At 46.0% G+C, this 19,485-nt stretch overlaps 1 protein-coding gene across 1 annotated transcript; it reads left to right on the forward strand.

Moving 5' to 3' along the window:
• Positions 1 to 9,214: 9,214 nt before the first annotated feature.
• Positions 9,215 to 18,520, forward strand: LOC120296645. The gene is made up of 2 exons (XM_039318494.1): positions 9,215 to 11,390; positions 15,814 to 18,520. Exon 2 carries the CDS (start codon positions 16,600 to 16,602, stop codon positions 17,821 to 17,823), a length of 1,224 nt encoding a protein of 407 aa, XP_039174428.1. The 5' UTR covers positions 9,215 to 11,390; positions 15,814 to 16,599; the 3' UTR covers positions 17,824 to 18,520.
• Positions 18,521 to 19,485: the final 965 nt, after the last annotated feature.

Raw genomic sequence — 19,485 nt, forward strand, 5'->3', positions numbered from 1 at the left:
TTGTTTTAGTAAAGTGTCTGAATTTTTGATTGTTCACAAAGGCATGTTCAGTGTTGTTTTATAATAAGACAAGAATAAAACTAGGCACTCTCTGCATTTATGTTTTCATAAGCAATTGAAAAGATAAGAATTCCTTCAGTGATAACTTTATTTCTAACATTTTCTAGTCCTGTAATGCATTGACTTCTCCATCTACTTTCTTATGTCCAATGCCTTGATTCTTATTTTTAATAATATTCTGAAATATTATACATAATAAAATTATGGGATAAACCAGACATGGTGGTCCTAGTGGTTATTGACACACTGGGTATGCTACCAAAAAATCTTGGACAACACTTAGAAAAACAGAGCATTGACAAAAATTTTATCTATCAATTACAAAAGGCCACATTGCTTGAATTGGCAGGTATACTAACTATGCCAATACATTATGACTTCCAAGGTTTTAGGAAGAAATGTGAATGAAGGTCAACACCCACTAAAAAACTAGAAGCTTTGATTTCATGTGTATATAATAATAGCAGACAGCATCCAAGACTTCAGAAGAATTGCAGAAGCCAAAGAAATCAATTTACATGTAGTCTGGATTGATTTTAAGATTTGATTCATTGCCACATGATTGGCTCATCACAGGTTTGGAAAAACTGGTAATAACATTAGAATGTTTGTAGAAAAAATAAGCAGCAGAAGACAGAATTGGTGTTTGGAAATGAAAACTATGGGCTTATCAATAATAGGAGAGGCATCTTCCAGGGTGACTCATTATCATTCTTATTATTTTCATTGCTGTGATACTGTTTTCAGTGATTTTGTAAAAACATCTTGGCTATCAAACAAAAAAAATCTAGTACAATCTCATATATGCATTATTACAGTATATGGATGTTCTGAAGTTTCAGGGAAAATCAGGAAATTGAGTAATTGACAAACACTGTAAGAATTTTTAGCATAGAGATGGTACAGGTAATCCTTGACTTACAATAGCTTGTTTAGTGACTGTTCAAAGTAACAGTGGCACTGAAAAAAGTGACTTAAGACTGTTTTTACACTTACACAGAAGAATTGCAAAAGCCAAAGAAATCAATGTATGTGTAGTCTGGATTGATTTTAAGATATGATTCATTACCACATGATCACAGGTTTGGAAAAACTGGTAATAACATTAGAATGTTTGTAGAAATCCCATGGTCATGTGATTAAAATTCAGATATTTGGCAACTGACTCATAGTTACGACAGTTGCAATGTCCCAGGGTCATTTGCCACCTTCTGACAAGCAAAGTCAATGGGGACATCTGATTCACTTAACAACAGTGTTACTAACTTAACTGCAGTGATTTACTTAATAACTATGTCAAGAAAGGTCGTGAAATGAGACAAAATTCACTTAATACCTATCTTTCTTACCAATACAATTGTTTGGCTCCATTGTGGCCATAAGGTCAAGGACTACTTGTAATGGAATTTGGCCAAGAGAAATGTAGTACAGTAGCAATAAAGTGGGGCAAAATCACAAACAGTAATGGAATTGAAATGCCAATGTGATACTATATACTGCTGGAATTATCAAGTTGACATAAGCTGAACAAGACAGCGTGGACTGAAAAACAAGAACATGACTATGCACTATGCGTATAGCATCCCTATAGCAATTTTGATAGATTATACCTGTCCTGCAGAAATGGAGGCAGAGGTTTATTTCAGGTCAAACAAACTTCAAAGAAAAAAATGTGCATTGGTTGATGGGGGACTTTAATTACCCTGACATCAACTGGGAGACAAACTCTGCACCAAGTGGAAGATCAAACAGATTCCTGACAAACCTAGCAGACAACTTTGTCTCCCAAAAAGTAGAGAAGGAATCTAGGGGATTAGCCATATTGGATCTAATCCTCACTAACAGAGATGAAATGATAGAATGTTGAAGCCACAGGAACCTTGGGGGGAGGAGTGATCATGCAATATTGGAATTCAACATTCATGAAGCACAAGCAATAGAACACAGTCAAAGTAGAGTCTTGGATTTTAAGAGAGCTAATTTCAATAGAGAGAGCTTGGGAATGATTCCATGGATGAGAATGCTCAAGGGGAAAACAACTCAAGCAGCTTGGGAAATCTTGAAAAATGAGATAATTAAAGCCCATTCTCCAGCGTGATGAGTGTAGAATCCACCGGTGGGTAATCTCAGCCTTCCTGCTCAGTTGAGACTAAGTCAGAAATCTGCCACGCCTCCTTCTGGGCTGGACCTTGCCCAGTTTTTGACTTAGTCTTAGCTCAGCAGGATGCTATTGTTCTTGGCTCCTTTGAATATAGATTAGTTTAAATTTAGATTTAGTTGTTGTTGTTGTTGTTAATTGTGAAGTCGTGTCCGACCCATCGTGACCCCATGGACAATGTTCCTCCAGGTCTTCCTGTCCTCTACCATCTTCTGGAGTCCATTTAAGTTCACACCTACTGCTTCAGTGACTCCATCCAGCCATCTTCATTCTCTGTCGTCCCCTTCTTCTATTGCCCTCAATCTTTCCCAGCATTAGGCCCTTCTCCAGTGAGTCCTTCCTTCTCATTAGGTGGCCAAAGTATTTGAGTTTCAACTTCAGGATCTGGCCTTCTAAAGAGCAGTCGGGGTTGATCTCTTCTAGGACTGACCAGTTTGAACGCCTTGCAGTCCAAGGGACTCACAAGAGTCTTCTCCAGCACATAGTTCAAAGGCCTCAATTCTTTGGCGCTCAGTCTTTCTTATGGTCCAACTTTCACAGCCATACATTGCAACTGGGAAAACCATGGCCTGGACTATACGCACTTTTGTTGGCAGGGTGATGTCTCTGCTTTTTAGTATGCTGTCTAGATTTGCCATAGCTTTCCTCCCCAGGAGCAAGCGTCTTTTAATTTCTTGGCTGCAGTCCCCACCTGAGGTGATCTTGGAGCCCAGAAAAATAAAATCTGTCACTACCTCCATTTCTTCCCCATCTATTTGCCAGGAATTGAGAGGGCCGGATGCCATGATTTTGGTTTTCTTAATGTTGAGTTTCAAGCCAACTTTTGCACTCTCCTTCTTCACCCGCATCAAGAGGCTCTTTAGTTCCTCTTCACTTTCTGCCATTAGCGTGGTATCATCTGCATATCTTAGGTTGTTGATATTTCTCCCGGCAATTTAGTTAGATTGAGTTAATTTGATTAAAATATTATTTCAAAATTCCACTTAAATTCGATTGAATAATCTGGCTCCAAATTGACAAGGTTAGCTTGCAGCTGACTGCAGCTTCAGCTCCAACGAGCCTTGCAGGCTCCACCCGAGCCGGTTTTCACGATCCTCAGACTCCGGAGCTACAGCTGACCCTGATCCAGCTGATTTCAAGAAATGGGGGTTAGCCTTGCCTGGCGATCTCCTGCGGAGCCCACAGACACCGGACAGCCTCGGTGGAGCGCGCTGTTGCCACGAGGCTTCTAACGACCAGCCAGATGTTCCGAATGGCAGTGGAGGCTGTGCAACGATCAAAACAGCAAGTTCCCTTTTTTTTCCAGCCGCAAAGCGAAGGGAAAAGCCTCAAAGCAGCAGGCAGAGCTCCCCCAGGGCCCCCCAGGATTGGGAAGGCCCGGCTGCCTCGCAGAAAGCCATTAATTTTGGTGTGGATACCATTTTGGGAGCCAGACAAGGTGCAGCCACCATTTTGAAGCCCTACTCTCACTTTTTAAACTTCTAGGTTCACACCAGGCTCTCTACCTTTATCCTGCTGTAACAGGCACGGATCGGGGGGCATACTTCAAGGGCTCTATCCACTCAGGGGTTACTCCCCCTGTCCAGTCTGGTTGCTAGGCCACAAGATCAGTGGGACGGCCACCATTTTGAACCTCTCAGACGGCCTTGGCCGCCTCAGATTATTTGACAGGCCTTGGACCTTTCTTGTAACAGGGCAACAGGTCCTTTCAGAGCAGGGAACTATTCACAGATCACTTCAGCTTTTCAGGGCCTTCACCTTTCATCCTTGATATCCACTTACAAGAGGGCGAATTTTGGCTAGATTGCACCTGTCCCATTTAGTCGTGTGGCATTGTGCCGCAAGGCCTAACAGATAATTTTAGACAATTATCCGGTTGTTTACCATTGCTGTTGTTCAGAACATGAGGTTTCCCTCTCTGACAACCGATCTGCATATGTAACCCACCCCCTGGACATCTCCTGCCCGGAATATCCTGGTGGCAATGGCAGACAGTGCAGCCTCTCAGCCATCGCAGGGCTCTTCTGTTCCCCCCAAAGAAAAAAAGCGCAGATCATCTGAATTGGAAGCGGGGGAAAAGAAAAGATCTAAGGCAAAGGCCTCGTCCACGAAGAAGGCCTACAAGGCAGCTGAGAGGGAGGCCTCGAGGAGACATCAGGCGCTGGAGAGAGTTCTCCAAAGCTCCAAAGCTCACCTCCAGTGGAGCAGAAGTGGTTTCCCCCCTTCCACTGGATCGCTCACCATTTGAGCCTCAATTTGCGCCTCCCCATGATGCCCCTAGGGCATGGTCTGCTGGGGAAAACTGGACAGGTTGGTCCCCCTCTCCTCTCCCTATCAAGCACTCAGGAAAATTTCCCCTCCCCCACAATACAACGGGATCCAGAAGCCACATATACTTCTACAACAGCTGGCATCCGCCCCACAGACCAAAAGAGCATGTGGCCAGACAAATTCCAGGCCTTTATGCACCAGGCCTTTGCACAATTTATGACCTCCTCCATGGACCAATGGCCCTTACAGATGCCCCCTTCCCCCCAGACATCCCTGCCCCAAACAGGCCCTACCCTGTTACCCAGCTCAGGCAACTCAGATACATCCTCCCAGATAGGAGAGGAGGGATCCATGGACTTTGAGACTTTGGACATACCCATGTCAGAGGATGAGGAGGCGGTTCCAGATCCATCCTCAACATCTGGTCACTTCCGGTACGGAGCGACAGCGATGGCGGCTATCTTTTAGCCGTCCAGCTGCGAAAGTGTCAGAGCCGCGGAGCACAGCGTGCATCAGCTGGTCCGCGGCTCGGAACTCCCTTCCTGGGCAAAGGGAAGGGACAGAGAGTGCAAGAGTAGAGGTAGAACCCCTGAACCCTCTCTGGATTTAATCCTAGAGGGGGTGAAAGGAGTGTTCCCTCGGAGCTCTTGCTGTCTCCGCCTCCCAGCTGTTTTTGCTTCCTAGGAAGCAAAAGAAACTGCCGCTTCTATCTCCGTGCTTATAGAGAGTTGGTGAGTAATTCCTAAAAAACGGACAGAGCAGTTTAAAGGATTTTTTCTTATATAATTTAGGTGTTTATTTTTTTTTATTTAGTTCTGACTATTTCTCCTTTTTTTTTATTATTATTGTGGAGAAGGAATTAAGATGGCGTTTTGAAAGTGACGGAGTTTTTTTTCCTTGTCTTTTGTTTCACTTTCTCCTGTTTCACTTTCTCCTGTTAAGGACTGGACTTTACTTTTGCTTTTGGTATTGAATCCTCTTTTTTGATTTTCTTTTTCTTTTTGGTTTTTTTTCTCTGGATTTTCAAGGATTATAGTGTTTTTGCTGCCTCTTTTAAAAGTAAAATTTTTCTCTCTTTCCCCCTCATTTTTTTTGGGGGGGGGGAAAGGGAAGTGAGAACTGTGTTATTTAAAATGGCTTCAAAGAGACAGCCGCCTTCTACAACATCCAAGGTGATTTCCTCTCCTATAGCTTCTACTGCACAACCACAACAACAACTTAAACATGCACCACCGGCACAGCCACCACCCTCCCCTCCTTTGCCTGGACTTTCAGCACAAGAGGCTAGAGGTATAATGGGAGAGGCTGTAGCTCAAATGAGAGAGGAAATGAAGCAACTTTCTACACAGCTTAAATCAGAAATTAAATCTGACTTCAAAGAAGAGATAAGTGGGATGAAGGATCAATTGGAAAAGAACAATAATATTTTGCGACAAGATATACTTGCAGCAGTCTCAGGTTTGGCTACAGTGGTGGTTAAGCTGAATGCAAGACTCGAGGAAGTTGAAGATAAAGTTGATTCCTTTGATGATAAAATTCAAGGTGTGGAAAGGAAGGTGGAGACTTCACAAGAAGATATTTTGATGTTTCAGTACAGGCAGATGGAATATGCTCTGAGGATTAGAGGCCTCAAGGAAGATATGAATCAAGATCTGATGGAGGTGGTTCTTACTGATTTGGCTGTGGTTTTGGACATGGACAAAGAAGAATTACGCAGAGAAGTTGAAAAAGTGTACAGGCTTAACTCTTGGATTGCTAAGCAGAAGAATTTGCCTAGAGATGTGGTGATTTATTTTACGAAGAAGTCTCTGCGTAATGAGATCATACAAGCCTTTTATAATAAAAGATTTCAGATAGCTGCCCAAGATGTCATTATACTAAAGGAAATCCCATCAAAAATTTTAAGAAGCAGGAAAGATTTTGCTTTCTTGGCTAATGAGCTTAAAGCTAGATCGATACCATTTAGATGGGAAATCCCGATGGGTATTGTTCTGAGCCATGCGGGGACACGTTATAGATTGAATACGGTTGATAAAGCTAGAGAATTCTATACTTCAGTCCTAGGTGCAGGCTCAATTTTACCTGTTCAGAAATCCCTGAGTGGCAAAGAGGCGGAGCAGCAGTCTGAGGCATTAAGTTCGGTTTCTGCTGGGATGCTGCAAGCTGAATGGCAACGCCAGACGGAGGTTAAAGAGCAGAGAATGACTCGTGCAGCTTATAAACGTAAAGAGAAGGAGCAACGTAAGAAAGAGGCCAAAGAGATTTCTCCTGGAAATGTATCACCGCCGGTGGGAGGAGCAAGACCCAAGAGTCATGCAACACATGTTGCAATTTCAGATCTCCAAGGTGTCTTCTCCAGGCTGCGGGCCAAGGGAGATGGCAAAGTTTTTGACCTGGAATGTTAATGGATTGAATTCTCCTCAGAAAAGGAAAAAAATCTTTTATTATTTGAAGCAACTAATAATGATGTTATTTGCTTACAGGAAACTCATATTTTACTTAAGGATCAGAAATATTTAGTTAATGCCCGTCTGGGATCTCACTTCGTATCTTCTGCTCCCGGGAAGAAGGGGGGAGTTGTTATTTATGTCAAGCAAAATCTACCAGTTTGTCTGGTGGAGTCTGACCCCCAAGGGAGATATGTGATGGTTGAATTGGGCTTATATGGTAAGAAAGTACTTATAGTAGGACTATATGCACCAAATCAGCAACAGGAACAATTTTATAGACTCTTACATGAAAAAATAAATCTGCTGGACTACAGATCCGTGGTATTAATGGGGGATTGGAATGGTGTTTTAGACGTACAAAGGGACAAAAAAGGCTCTTCTCCTCTTTTTAAGCAGGCAAAATTACCTAAAGCCTTTTTTGATATGAAAGAGGACTGGGAATTACGGGACTATTGGCGGGAATGTAATCAAGAGGAGAAAGACTTTACCTTCTTTTCAGATAGACACCAATCCTTCTCAAGAATTGACTTCTTTTTGATTACAACGGACTTATATAATAGAGTAAAGAATGTCAAGATTTTCCCTAGGTCTTTGACGGATCATAGTCCAGTTTGGATGGAGTTGACTCAAGAAAAAGAGGAGAGAAGATCCTGGAGGGTGAATGAGAATTTATTTAGACAAGAAAAAAATGTTCAGAAACTAAAGGAGTGTTTAAAGGATTACTTTGTTTTGAATATGTATAAGGGGACTTCAATGTCAATGGTATGGGATGCAGGGAAAGCATTTATGCGTGGGATTTTGATAAAAATGAATAACTGTCATAAGCAAAAACAGATTCAGAAACATAAAGAATTGGAAGATGAAATTAAATTAAAAGAAAAGTCTTTGATTTTAAATCCTTCTGATGAAAGTATTAAAGAATCTTTAAAGTTGTTAAGAACACAATTTAATATGTTGTTAGCAGATCAAGCTGCAACCAATTTATTGTTTATGAAACAAAACACATTTTGTAATGCTAACAAGCCAGGGAGATGGTTGGCTTATCAGTTGAGAAAGAAACAGAGACAGAGAACAATAGATAAAATAAATTACAAGGGTAAATTAGTTTCTCAAAAGGAATTGATTAAGAAATCTTTTTTGGATTATTATCAAAAATTATATAAATCTACTAATGTGCAAATTTTAGAGATAAATAAATACTTAAGTGAGGTTAGTTTCCCTAAATTGACAGAGGATCAGAAACATGAAGTTAATGGTTTAATTACTAAGGAGGAAATTTCGCTAGCAATTCAACAATTGAAACCAGGGAAAGCACCGGGTACGGATGGGTTAACAGCTGTTTATTATAAAGCCTTACTGGAGGAGATGACTCAACCATTAGGTGATCTTTTTAATGGCATTTTACAGGGTCAAGAGATTCCTCCCTCATGGCGTACTGCTTTTATATCATTGATTCCAAAGGAAGATCAAGATCTTACTTTACCTAAGAATTATAGGCCTATATCTCTTTTAAATGTGGATTACAAGATATTTGTAAAAATCTTAGTAAATAGGCTTATGAGGGTTGTGCACTACCTTGTGCATAAAGATCAATCTGGGTTCATTATAGATGGCACCTTGATCCACAAAAAATGTCTTTTATGTACCCTGACTTACAACCTAAATGTTGGAGATGTGGTTGTATGGATGCTACTTATTATCATATTTGGTGGTCGTGCAGAGAGATAAAAGCATTCTGGATTAAGATATGGTGGAATATCCAGAGAATTTTTAAAAGGAGGGTAAAATTTACTCCACAATTATTTTTGTTAGGTATAGTTACTGATTGTGACACAAAGGAGGTTATATTGATGTTAAACTTGATAACAGCTGCGAGGCTGTTAGTAGGACAATATTGGAAGAAGGAATCTTTGCCTACATTGCAGGAATGGTTTCTTAAAGTGTCTCATTTGGCGGAAATGGCAAAGATTTCGGCTTTCTTAAAGGGACAAACGCAAGAGAAATTTCTTGCTGTTTGGGATAAATGGATAAAATTCATACAATTTAAATTTGATATAAAAAATATTATATAGTTTTTTCATAATTTTTAACTTTATATATATATATATATATTCTATTTTATATTCTTTTTTATAAATTTTTTTAACTTTTTCTTTAATTAAGCCTATATTCTGCTCTGGGAGGTCCTGGGGGGGGAAGGGGGGGTTTGGGTAGGGGTGGGGGAAGGGGGGGTTTGTTGGGTAATGTTTGTTTTTTATTTGTATATGTTGTTTTTTGTTTTTGTATTGTTTCTTATTTTTTGTAAAATTTATAAAACTCTTTAATAAAAAAAAAAACATCTGGTCACTTTGACCCTTCCCTATTTAAGTCACTGCTTCTGATGGCCTGTACCACGGCCAATCTCACTCCTGAACAGGAGCCTAAGCCATCAACCCACCCAGGACTCGAACCCTCTGTTCTCAGAGCTGGTGGTCGAGGAGAAACAGATTCCATGCCCAACTTTCTTCCGCAGCACGGTGGAGAAGCAGTGGTCTTCGCTGGGCATTCTCCCCTCTCCCGGCGGGACGGAGAAAAAACTTTTCAATGTCTTCTCCTCCTCTCTCCTGGAGGTGCCACTTGTGGTCACTTCTCTTACTTCTTTGTTTTCTACCTCCACCATTCCAGGAGATATGGCAGAGGCCTTGAAAGCGGAGGAAAAAAGATTTGAGTTTTCCCTCCGCAGAGCTCACCAAGCCTCGGTGTGAGCAATCAAGGCTGCTACATCATCGTCCTTTTTCACCAGGTCGTCCATCATGTGACTCCGTGAGCTCCAGGTGCTCATTCCTCCTGACCAGGTGTGAACACACCAGACATTGGTCAAATTGGTCGCAGCGTCCAAATACGTGGCCAGGTACTCCGCCAGATCTATTGCGGCCACGGTCTCGGCCCGCAGACTACTTCAGTTAAAACAGTGGCGGGCCGACCTGAAATCCATTTGGCGCCTGTCGACTGCCCCTTATAGCGGCACACACCTCTTTGGTCCAGTCCTCTAGCCATATCTCATAGAAGGAAAGGACTAGTGCAAGGTGCTTGCACACCCCTCTAAGAGGACGGACAGGAAGCCTCACAGGACTTTTGCAGGCAACCCTTTCGTACTGGTGCCACCTGGGATTGGAGGCAGCCCTTTCGGGCTGGGTAGTCCTGGAATTGGCCCTGGAGCTCTCGATCCTTCACCTCTAGACAGGACCACCAGCAGGACTGCCAGAACCCTAGAGCCAGGGCCTAATACCAAACCAAACGTCCCTTTTGGGGCTCGGGGGGCCATCCGTACAGATGGAACAAGTGACACCATGGAATCCTCTCCCATAGGGGGCCGTCTGTCCCTATTCAGTGACACTTGGGAGGCCACCACCACAGACGCATGGGTGATAGACACGACCTCGCCCTGGAGTTCTTATCCATACCTCCAGGGTGTTTCCTACCTTGTCCCAACACAAGAAACGCCACCAAGGCAGGACTCATGTCCATGGCCATCTCCCATCTATTGGAGATAGAGGCCTTAGAGCCAGTGCCCATGGAACAGAAGGGACAGGGGTTTTACTCCATTCTGTTTGTGGTACCCAAGACCTTGGGGGGCTGGAGGGCGATATTGGACCTGAAAGGATTAAACTACTTCTTGACCTACAAATGGTTCAAGATGCAGACCCTCAGGTCCATCCTGGCCAGCATCAGGAGGGGGGATTTCCTGTCCTCCATAGACTTGACAGAAGCTTACCTTCACATCCTGATCCTCCCCAAACATCGAAAATTCCTCCGGTTTTGTTATGCGCATCAGCATTTCCAGTACAAAGTGCACCCGTTTGGCCTTTCCTTAGCCTCACGGGTGTTCACGAAGATCCTAGCAGTCTTAGCTGCCCATCTGAGAATGATCCCGGTGCACGTACAATGCTATCTGGATGATATCCTTATCCAATCCACTTCCTTCCATTCGGCCCAGTCAGACCTGAAAATCATCATCAGGACTCTTCAAGCTCACGGATTCTCCATGAACTTCCAGAAGAGCCACATGGTCCCCTCAAATCGCCTACTCCACCTGGGGGTGATCATAGACTCAAATCTGTGTGAGGTCTTCCTTTCCCGGGAATGCCGGAACAGCATCAGGACCCTCGTCCACTGTGTTGGGAGAGAGAGGGTAGTTTCTCTGGTCCAACTGTCACAACTACTGTTGTGATTCCGTGCCAGCCTGTGCTCCCAACAGCTGAGTTGGAGGAATCTGAGGAGGAGATGGAGGAGGCATTTGAAGGGCCATCAGAGCCAGAGAGAGGCTCTGAAGTACAGGACTCACAGTTGGATGCAGAGCCTGGGCCCTCCAGCCGTGTTTCTGATGAAGCTCAGCTGTGTGAGGAGCATGAATCAGACTTGGTAGAATCAGAACAGATAGTCTTGCTAATTGACGCACGCAGTCAACAGAGGTCAATGAGGCACCTCCAAAGTAAGAAGAAACGGCAAGGAGAGGCACCGCCTTAGCACTGCTAAATAAAGGGAGGAGGTGTGGGTGGTGCTGGTTGCTGAAGGCAACCGTTCGAAAACTGCGTCTTGGAATCTTGATCTGTGACTTCTCTTGTGATTGCTTGTTTGTTTTTCATTGTGTTCTTCTGGACTTGAGTTTCCTGTATTTGACAGGTTTGTCTACAATATTGAAAGGGGTTTTTGTTTTTGTTTGCAAGTCTCCAGCCTATTGCAGCAGCAGGGGTTTTGTCCTTGTGAAGTTAACAAGGACGGCAATAGGCTGGAACAGAACAGTTTGCCTTCAGCCTCACCCCCTACTATCATGGAGCAGCTACATGCTGAGAATGCCCAGCTTGCTCAGCAGCTGGTTTTGTTATCTGCCCACGTTGCTCAGCTATCTGTCCAGGTTTCTGCTGCTCCACCACCACCCAGGAGAAAATGCCAAGTGGCGAGGCCAGACAAATTTGATGGCAACCCGGACATGTTTCCTGTTTTTATGGGACAATGCCATTTGTACGTTAGTGTGAAAGCAGATGATTTCCCCACTGACCGGGATAAAGAGGGATTTATGATAAGCCTGCTTTCTGGTTCTGCAGCTCGTTGGGGCACACCCTTGTTAGCTCAATGTAGCCCATTGCTGGACGACTTTGTGGGGTTTTGTGAGCACATGCGGTTGATGTATGAGGACCCCATCAAGACTCAGACAACTACCCGACGTTTGAAAGCCCTGAGGCAAGGCCGACGCCCCCTGCAGGGCTATATCAGCGAATTTCGGCTGCTTAGCCAGGATTCAGCCTGGAATGAGGCTGTGCTCATGGACGCTTTCCAGGATGGTTTGTCGGACGAGATGTTGGATGAGTTGGCCCATGTTGAGCTTCCCCCGGACCTTAATGGGCTCATTCATCTCTGCCTGCGGATCGACGCCCGGTTGCAGCAGCGAAGAAGTCACTGTGCTACCCCAGAGATCCATGAGCCCCCCATTGTGAGTGCGACCCTGGTCCAGAGGGAGGAACCAATGGAGTTAGGTGCTGCCAGACCTCATCTATCGGTGGCAGAGATGAACAGGTGACGTTCGGGGGGGTTGTGTTTTTATTGGCTGCTTTCTGTCCCAAGAAGCGACAAGGGGCATCTGTGACAGAGCTGGTCCCGAGACTGCCCTCGGCTTCCCTAAAAGGCCTTTTGGGTCGGGTGTCCCACAACTCTGAATCACGTCCTTCTGATACTGCCCACGGACCCCCAAAACATTTGATTTTGGATGTGCGCCTGCTTCTTCCTATGTTGCCCAAGGGGATTCCTGTCCATGCGTTAATTGACTCTGGGGCCACTACGAACTTTATGGACGCAGCATTTGTGGCTAAATGGGCAATTCCCCAATGCCCGGTGGATCCGCCAATGTTAGTGGAGACCATTGATGGTCAAGTGCTTCTCTCTGGGCCAATTAAGGCTGCCATGCAACCGCTATGTATGGCCATCAGTAATCATGAGGAGGCCATTCAGTTTTATATCACCTCAGACCTGCATTTCCTGTGGTCTTGGGAATGGCGTGGCTCCGGGAGCATGACCCCCAGATCTATTGGTCTCAGAACTTGGTCACCTTTCCAAGCCTGCAGTGTGTGGACCACACCCGCCACATCTGTGCCGGTCACGTAGAGGGGGCCACGGGGGTCTCCTTACCTTCTGAATTGGCAGAGTATGCTGATGTGTTCAGCGAGACTGAGGCGGATCGATTACCCCTGCACAGGCCTTATGACTGCCCCATTGACTTAGTCCCTAACGCGCCTCTCCCAGTGGGGCGTTTGTATTCCATGTCGGACCCCGAGTTGGTTGCGTTGAGGGACTTTTTGGACAAGAATTTGGCTCGGAGGTTTATTCGGCCTTCGTCCTCACAATTATCTGCACCCGTACTCTTCGTCAAGAAGAAGTCCAGTGAATTGCAGCTTTGCTGCAATTATCGGAAATTAAATGCAACCGATACCCGCTGCCCCTCATCTCTGAACTCTTGGATCGGCTCCTTGAGGCCAAAATCTTCACAAAACTGGACTTGTGCGGAGCTTACAATCTTGTCAGAGTTCGGTCGGGTGATGAGTGGAAGACGGCATTTGGTACTCAGTACGGGCACTTCAAGTACCCGGTGATGCCCTTTGGCCTGACCAATGCCTCTGCTGTTTTCCAACACTTTATGAATGACATTTTCCGGGACTTGTTAGATCAGTTTGTGGTTATTTACCTGGACGACATCCTGATCTATTCCCCATCGCGAGAGGAGCACCATTGGCATCTCCGTCAGGTTTTGCAGCGGCTTCGAGAACATCAGCTGTATGCTAAATTAGAGAAATGCCAGTTCTATCAGATGACTATCGAGTTCCTGGGTCATCACATTTCTCCTGAGGGCATCGCTATGGAGCCGAGAAAGGTGGAGTCTTTGCAGAGTTGGCAACCACCACGTCGTGTGAAGGATGTCCAGCGATTTCTTGGGTTCGCCAACTATTATCGGACTTTCATCCCCGGATTTGCTACCATGACAGCTCCCCTTACTCAGCTCCTGCAGAAAAAGACTCGGTTTCAGTGGGACGCTCCAGAACAACGGGCTTTCCAGGCTTTGAAGGAAGCCTTCATGAAGGAGCCCATCCTGAAGCATCCTGACCCGCAACGGCCGTTTGTCGTGGAGACGGTTGCCTCCAACATTGCCATTGGGGCGGTGTTACTCCAGGCGATGACGCCCAGTGGTGCCCTCTTCCCTTGCGTGTACTATTCACGGAAATTGAATCCGGCGGAGCACAATTATACCATCTGGGAGAAGGAGCTATTGGTCATTAAAGTGGCATTCGAGACCTGGAGGCATCATCTGGAAGGGGCACGGCATCAAATCGAGGTCCGGACGGATCATAAGAATTTAGAAAGCCTGCAGACCGCTCGGAAATTGAACCAACGCCAGATCCAACAGTCTCTCTTCTTTGCAAGGTTCAATTTCCAGGTGACGTACATACCGAGTGGTCACAATCAAAGAGCGGATGCTCTGTCGAGGAAGCCCGAATATTCCTGAGCAGAGGACAAGCTTCTGCCCTGGACAGTGCTCCCTATTGAGTCTTTTGCTGCGGTGAGGGAGCCAATAGATGTACGGGCTCGGATTCGGGAGGCCCAGCAGCAGGATGGGTGGGTGGCTCAGCGAAAGGAGGAAGTGGGGCCCAATTCACCATGGACAGTCATGGATGGACTCCTCCACTATCGTGATCGGCTCTATGTGCCTGGAGGCCCGCTCAGAGGACGCATCCTCAGCTAGTGTCACGATAATCCAGCAGCGGGGCACTTTGGCCTGTTCAAGACCCTGAATTTGGTATCCCATATCTTCTGGTGCCCCGAGTCCAACATGATGTTCAGACCTACGTCTCATCATGTATTTCCTGTAGGCAAGCCAAGTCAGAGACAAGGGCCCCACCCGGACTACTGCAGCCCTTGCTGACACCCAAAAGACCCTGGGGGTGGTGTCCATGGATTTTTTGATGGATTTACCCCCGTCTTCTGGATTCATGACTACCTGGCAGAGGTACAGGCGATCCATCGATTGGTGCAGCGACAGTTGGAGAAGGCCAAGGCTGACTACAAACGGTTTGCTGATCGGTCAAGGCGGGATATGCCTCCACTATCGGTGGAAGATCAGGTATGGCTGTCCACCAGGAATCTACCATCAACCTGGCCAACCAAGAAATTAGATCACCGATATGTCGGACCGTTCCCAATCGAGGCTGTCATCAATCCGGTCGCCTAACGCTTAACTCTGCCACGTTCCATGCGGGTACATCTGGTCTTTCACAGTTCTCTGTTGGTCCCTGGGCAACCGGCGTGTCCACTTTTCCGAGCCGAACTGCCCCCCACTGCAACAACGTGACGGAGACAGTGCCCCCGAGCATGAGGTTGCCAGCATTCGGGACTCCCGTTGGGTGAAAGGACGCTTCCAGTACTTGATTGAATGGAAAGGCTACGGACCGGAGGAGTTCACCTGGGAGGATGTGTCTACCGTTCATGCTCCTGCCTTGGTGACCGCCTTTCATGAATAATTCCCATCTCAACCACATCTGGATCGGCAGACCCGGGGGAAGGGCCCTGCGGTGCGGGATAATGTTGTGATTCCGTGCCAGCCTGTGGTCCCAACACTGAGTCAGAGGAATCTGAGGAGGTGGAGGAGGCATTTGAAAGACCATCAGAGCCAGAGAGAGTCTCTGAAGTATAGGACTCACAGTTGGATGCAGAGCCTGGGCCCTCCAGTCGTGTTTCTGATGAAGCTCAGCTGTGTGAGGAGCATGAGTCAGACTTGGAAGAATCACAACAGATGGACTTGCTAATTGACGCACGCAGATGGCGTCAATTAGCAAGAGTAAGTCAACAGAGGTCAATGAGGCACCTCCAAAGTAAGAAGAAACGGCAAGGAGAGGCACCGCCTTAGCACTGCTAAATAAAGGGAGGAGGTGTGGGTGGTGCTGGTTGCTGAAGGCAACGTTTGACAACTGCGTCTTGGAATCTTGATCTGTGACTTCTCTTGTGATTGCTTGTTTGTTTTTCATTATGTTCTTCTGGACTTGAGTTTGCTGTATTTGACAGGTTTGTCTACAATATTAAAAGGGGTTTTTGTTTTTGTTTGCAAGTCTCCAGCCTATTGCAGTAGCAGGGGTTTTGTCCTTGTGAAGTTAACAAGGATGGCAATAGGCTGGAACAGAACAACCACTAGGGAAGATGGTCTCCTGCATGGGGATCGTCCCATGGGCCAGACTTCATTCCAGAGACCTCCAGTGGTTTCTCCTCCCTTTACAGAAGCGGAATATGAGTTCTTCCACCAAGAAGGTGAGGGTCCCACAACAGACACTGTCTTCCCTTCTATGGTGGACCTCATCGACAATGGCCAAGGGATCCCTCTTCAAGGAGCCTACCAGGCTCGCCTTGACCACAGACACCAGTCTGTTCAGCTGGGGCGCTCATCTCCAGACACATCTAGCCCAGGGTCAATAATCCCGTTCAGACCTGAGCCACAATATAAACTGGCTAGAACTAAGGGCCATTCACCTGGCACTTCAACACTTCTCTACCATTGTGGCGGAGAAACACGTACTGATATTGACAGACAACGTGGCAGCAAAAGCACACGTCAACAGGCAGCGAGAGACTCTATCCAAGTCCCTTATGCTCGAAGCCCACAACCTGGGCTCTTGGGCAGAGACCAACCTAAGATCCATCAAAGCAGAGCATATATATGGGGAGGCGGATGCCCTGAGCAGGTCCACAGTAGACCACTCAAAGTGGCAACTGGACCCAATTCTGTTCAGGGAGATCTCGAACAGATTCGGCCAACCCCAGTTTGACCTCTTTGCCTCTCTGAACAACTCCCAACTGCCCAGGTACTTCACCAGGTACCCATCCCCCAGGGGCAGAGGGAATGGATGCTCTTTGCAGCAAATGGCCCAGGGGGTTGCTGTACGCATTCCCCCCACTCCCACTGATTCTGGCAACCATCCACAAGTTGCTTCAGGAGCAAGCGGAGATCATCTTGGTTGTTCCACACTGGCCGAGATGACCGTGGTTTGCCTACCTCATGGAACTCTCAATCTCATCGCCATGGAGGATCCCTCCAGACCGTATCTCCCTCAGCCAGGGGGCCCTTCAGCACCCGGATCCCCAATGGCTCCAGTTGGCCACCTGGCACTTGAGTGGAGAACCTTAGCTAGACAATCCTATTTGTCCAGGGTGATCTCGATGATTCAAGCTTCCAGGCGCCCCTCGACTAATAGGATATATGATGCCACGTGGAGGAACTTTTGCCTGTGGTGCACTGGGCACCAACTCCAGCCTCTTTCTGTCACCATACCCAATATCTTAGACTATCTGTTGGAGGGTATAGACAAGGGGTTGACACCCAATATTATCCGAAGGCAGGTAGCGGCCTTGTCCACGGTGCTTACTTGTGACAACCTGGTTCCATTAGCACAACACCCAGTAGTAAGCGCCTTTCTCAAGGGGGTGACCAACGCCAGGCCACCGACGATTCACCGCTACCCCTCTTGGGATCTACCACAGGTACTGCAAGCACTGATTTTGCCACCATTTGAGCCTATCAGGTCTTGTTCATTAAGACTCCTTTCTCTAAAGGTAGCATTTCTGATTGCTATCACGTCAGCCAGACGTATTTTGGAGCTGGCTGCCCTTTCAGTCGGGAGTGACCTGTGTACCTTTTATGAGGATAGAGTAGTCCTTCGGTTGGATCCATCCTGCATTCCGAAGGTCAATACCTGGTTCCATAGGACCCAAGAGCTAGTTCTCCCAAACTTTTGTCCCAATCCAGCGCATAGGCTGGAAAGACAGTGGCATAAGCTGGATGTAGGCAGGGCTCTGCGCTATTATGTAAAATGAACCTCTGCCTTTCGCAAGTCAGAGGCCTTGTTTGTGTCTTTCCAACCTTCTTCCATGGGTCAGAAGGTTTCCTTTTCGACCATTGGAAGGTGCATTAAGGCATGCATTGCCCGGGCCTATCTCTCTCAGTCCCTACCGGTTTCCAGACGCATTACTGCCCACTCCACTCGCAGTGCGGCTACGTCAGCAGCCTGGTCTACCCAGGCGTCCATTGAGGAAATCTGCAGGGTGGCAACTTGGTCCTCTCCTTCATTCATCAGACATTACAAGCTAGACACGTTTGCCTCTGCGGATGCCTCATTTGGCTGGAGGGTGTTATAACAAGTAATTTCTTCTGGTGGAACACAAGCCCAGACTATTTCCCCCCCCTCCCTGTAGGGACATGAGCGGTTTTGGTATGTCCCACCAGTGGATTCTACACTCATCATGCTGGAGAAGGGGCATTGTCTTACCTGAACGCCTTTTCTCAGCATGATGATGTAGAATCCACACCCACCCTGAAAGGCCGTCTGGGCCTGTGTCAGAGTAGGAGGAGCCAATGCGTCAGACTTCGTCATGTTTTGCTTCGCCTTGGTCAAAAACTGGGCAAGGTCCAGCCCAGAAGGAGGCGTTGCAGATTTCTGACTTAGTCTCAACTGAGCAGGAAGGCTGAGATTACCCACTGTTGGATACTACATCATCATGCTGAGAAAAGGCGTTCAGGTAAGACAATGCCCCTTCTAGCACAATACTAAGAAAAATAACAGCTCTCAAAAGAAACCAGTATGGCTGCATAAAGAACTCTCTGATAAATTGAAAGATAAAAAGGACAAGTATAAAAAGTAGAAAGAGGGGCACATAACTAAAGCAGAATATCAGCAAATAGTCCGAGCCTGCAAAGATGAAGTGAGGAAAGCTAAGGCTCAAAATAAACTAAGGCTTGTGACCAAAGTCAAAAATAACAAAAAAAAGTTTCTTTCAACATGTAAAAAACAAGAAAAAAGGTTAAGGAAACGATTGGTCCATTAGTGGGGGAAAGTGGCAAGAAGGTGACAAGCAACAGGGAAAAAGCAGAACTATTTAACTCATTTTTTGCATCTGTCTTTACACAAAGGGAAAAAACAGACCAACCTACCAAAAATAATGCCATAAAAAACAGAATAGAAACACAAGTTAAGATAGGCAAGAAAATGGTAGGTGCGCATCTATCCAGCCTAGATGAGTTCAAATCACTAGGGCCAGATGGATAACACCCCAAGGTTCTCAAGGAACTGGCAGATGTGATCTAAGAACCACTGAACTATATTTTTCAAAGATCCTGGAGCACTGGGGAACTACCAGAGGACTGGAAAAGAGCTGACGTAGTTCTCATCTTCAAAAAAGGGGAAAAAATAGATCCAGGAAACTACAGACCTATCAGTCAATACCTGGGAGGATTCTGGAAAAGATCATCAAACAACAAACCAGCGAACACCTAGAGGCAAACAAAGTCATTACTAAAAGCCAACATGGGTTTGTCAAAAACATCATGCCAGAGAAATCTTATTGCATTCTTTGACCAAGTGACAAAATTAGTGGACCAGAGGAATGCTGTGGATATAATTTACTTGGACTTCAGTAAGGCATTTGATAAAGTAGATCACAACCTACTACTTGATAAGTTAGAAAAATGTGGGTTAGACA

The sequence above is a fragment of the Crotalus tigris genome, unplaced genomic scaffold (assembly GCF_016545835.1).
Source record: "Crotalus tigris isolate CLP2741 ecotype Arizona unplaced genomic scaffold, ASM1654583v1 scf7180000021418.322079, whole genome shotgun sequence".
Classification (NCBI taxonomy): Eukaryota; Metazoa; Chordata; class Lepidosauria; order Squamata; family Viperidae; genus Crotalus; species Crotalus tigris.

Bases quoted from the DNA above. Each gene is read 5' to 3' on its own strand.
- LOC120296645 (XM_039318494.1), top strand. From the start codon at position 16,600: ATGCTCGAAGCCCACAACCTGGGCTCTTGGGCAGAGACCAACCTAAGA.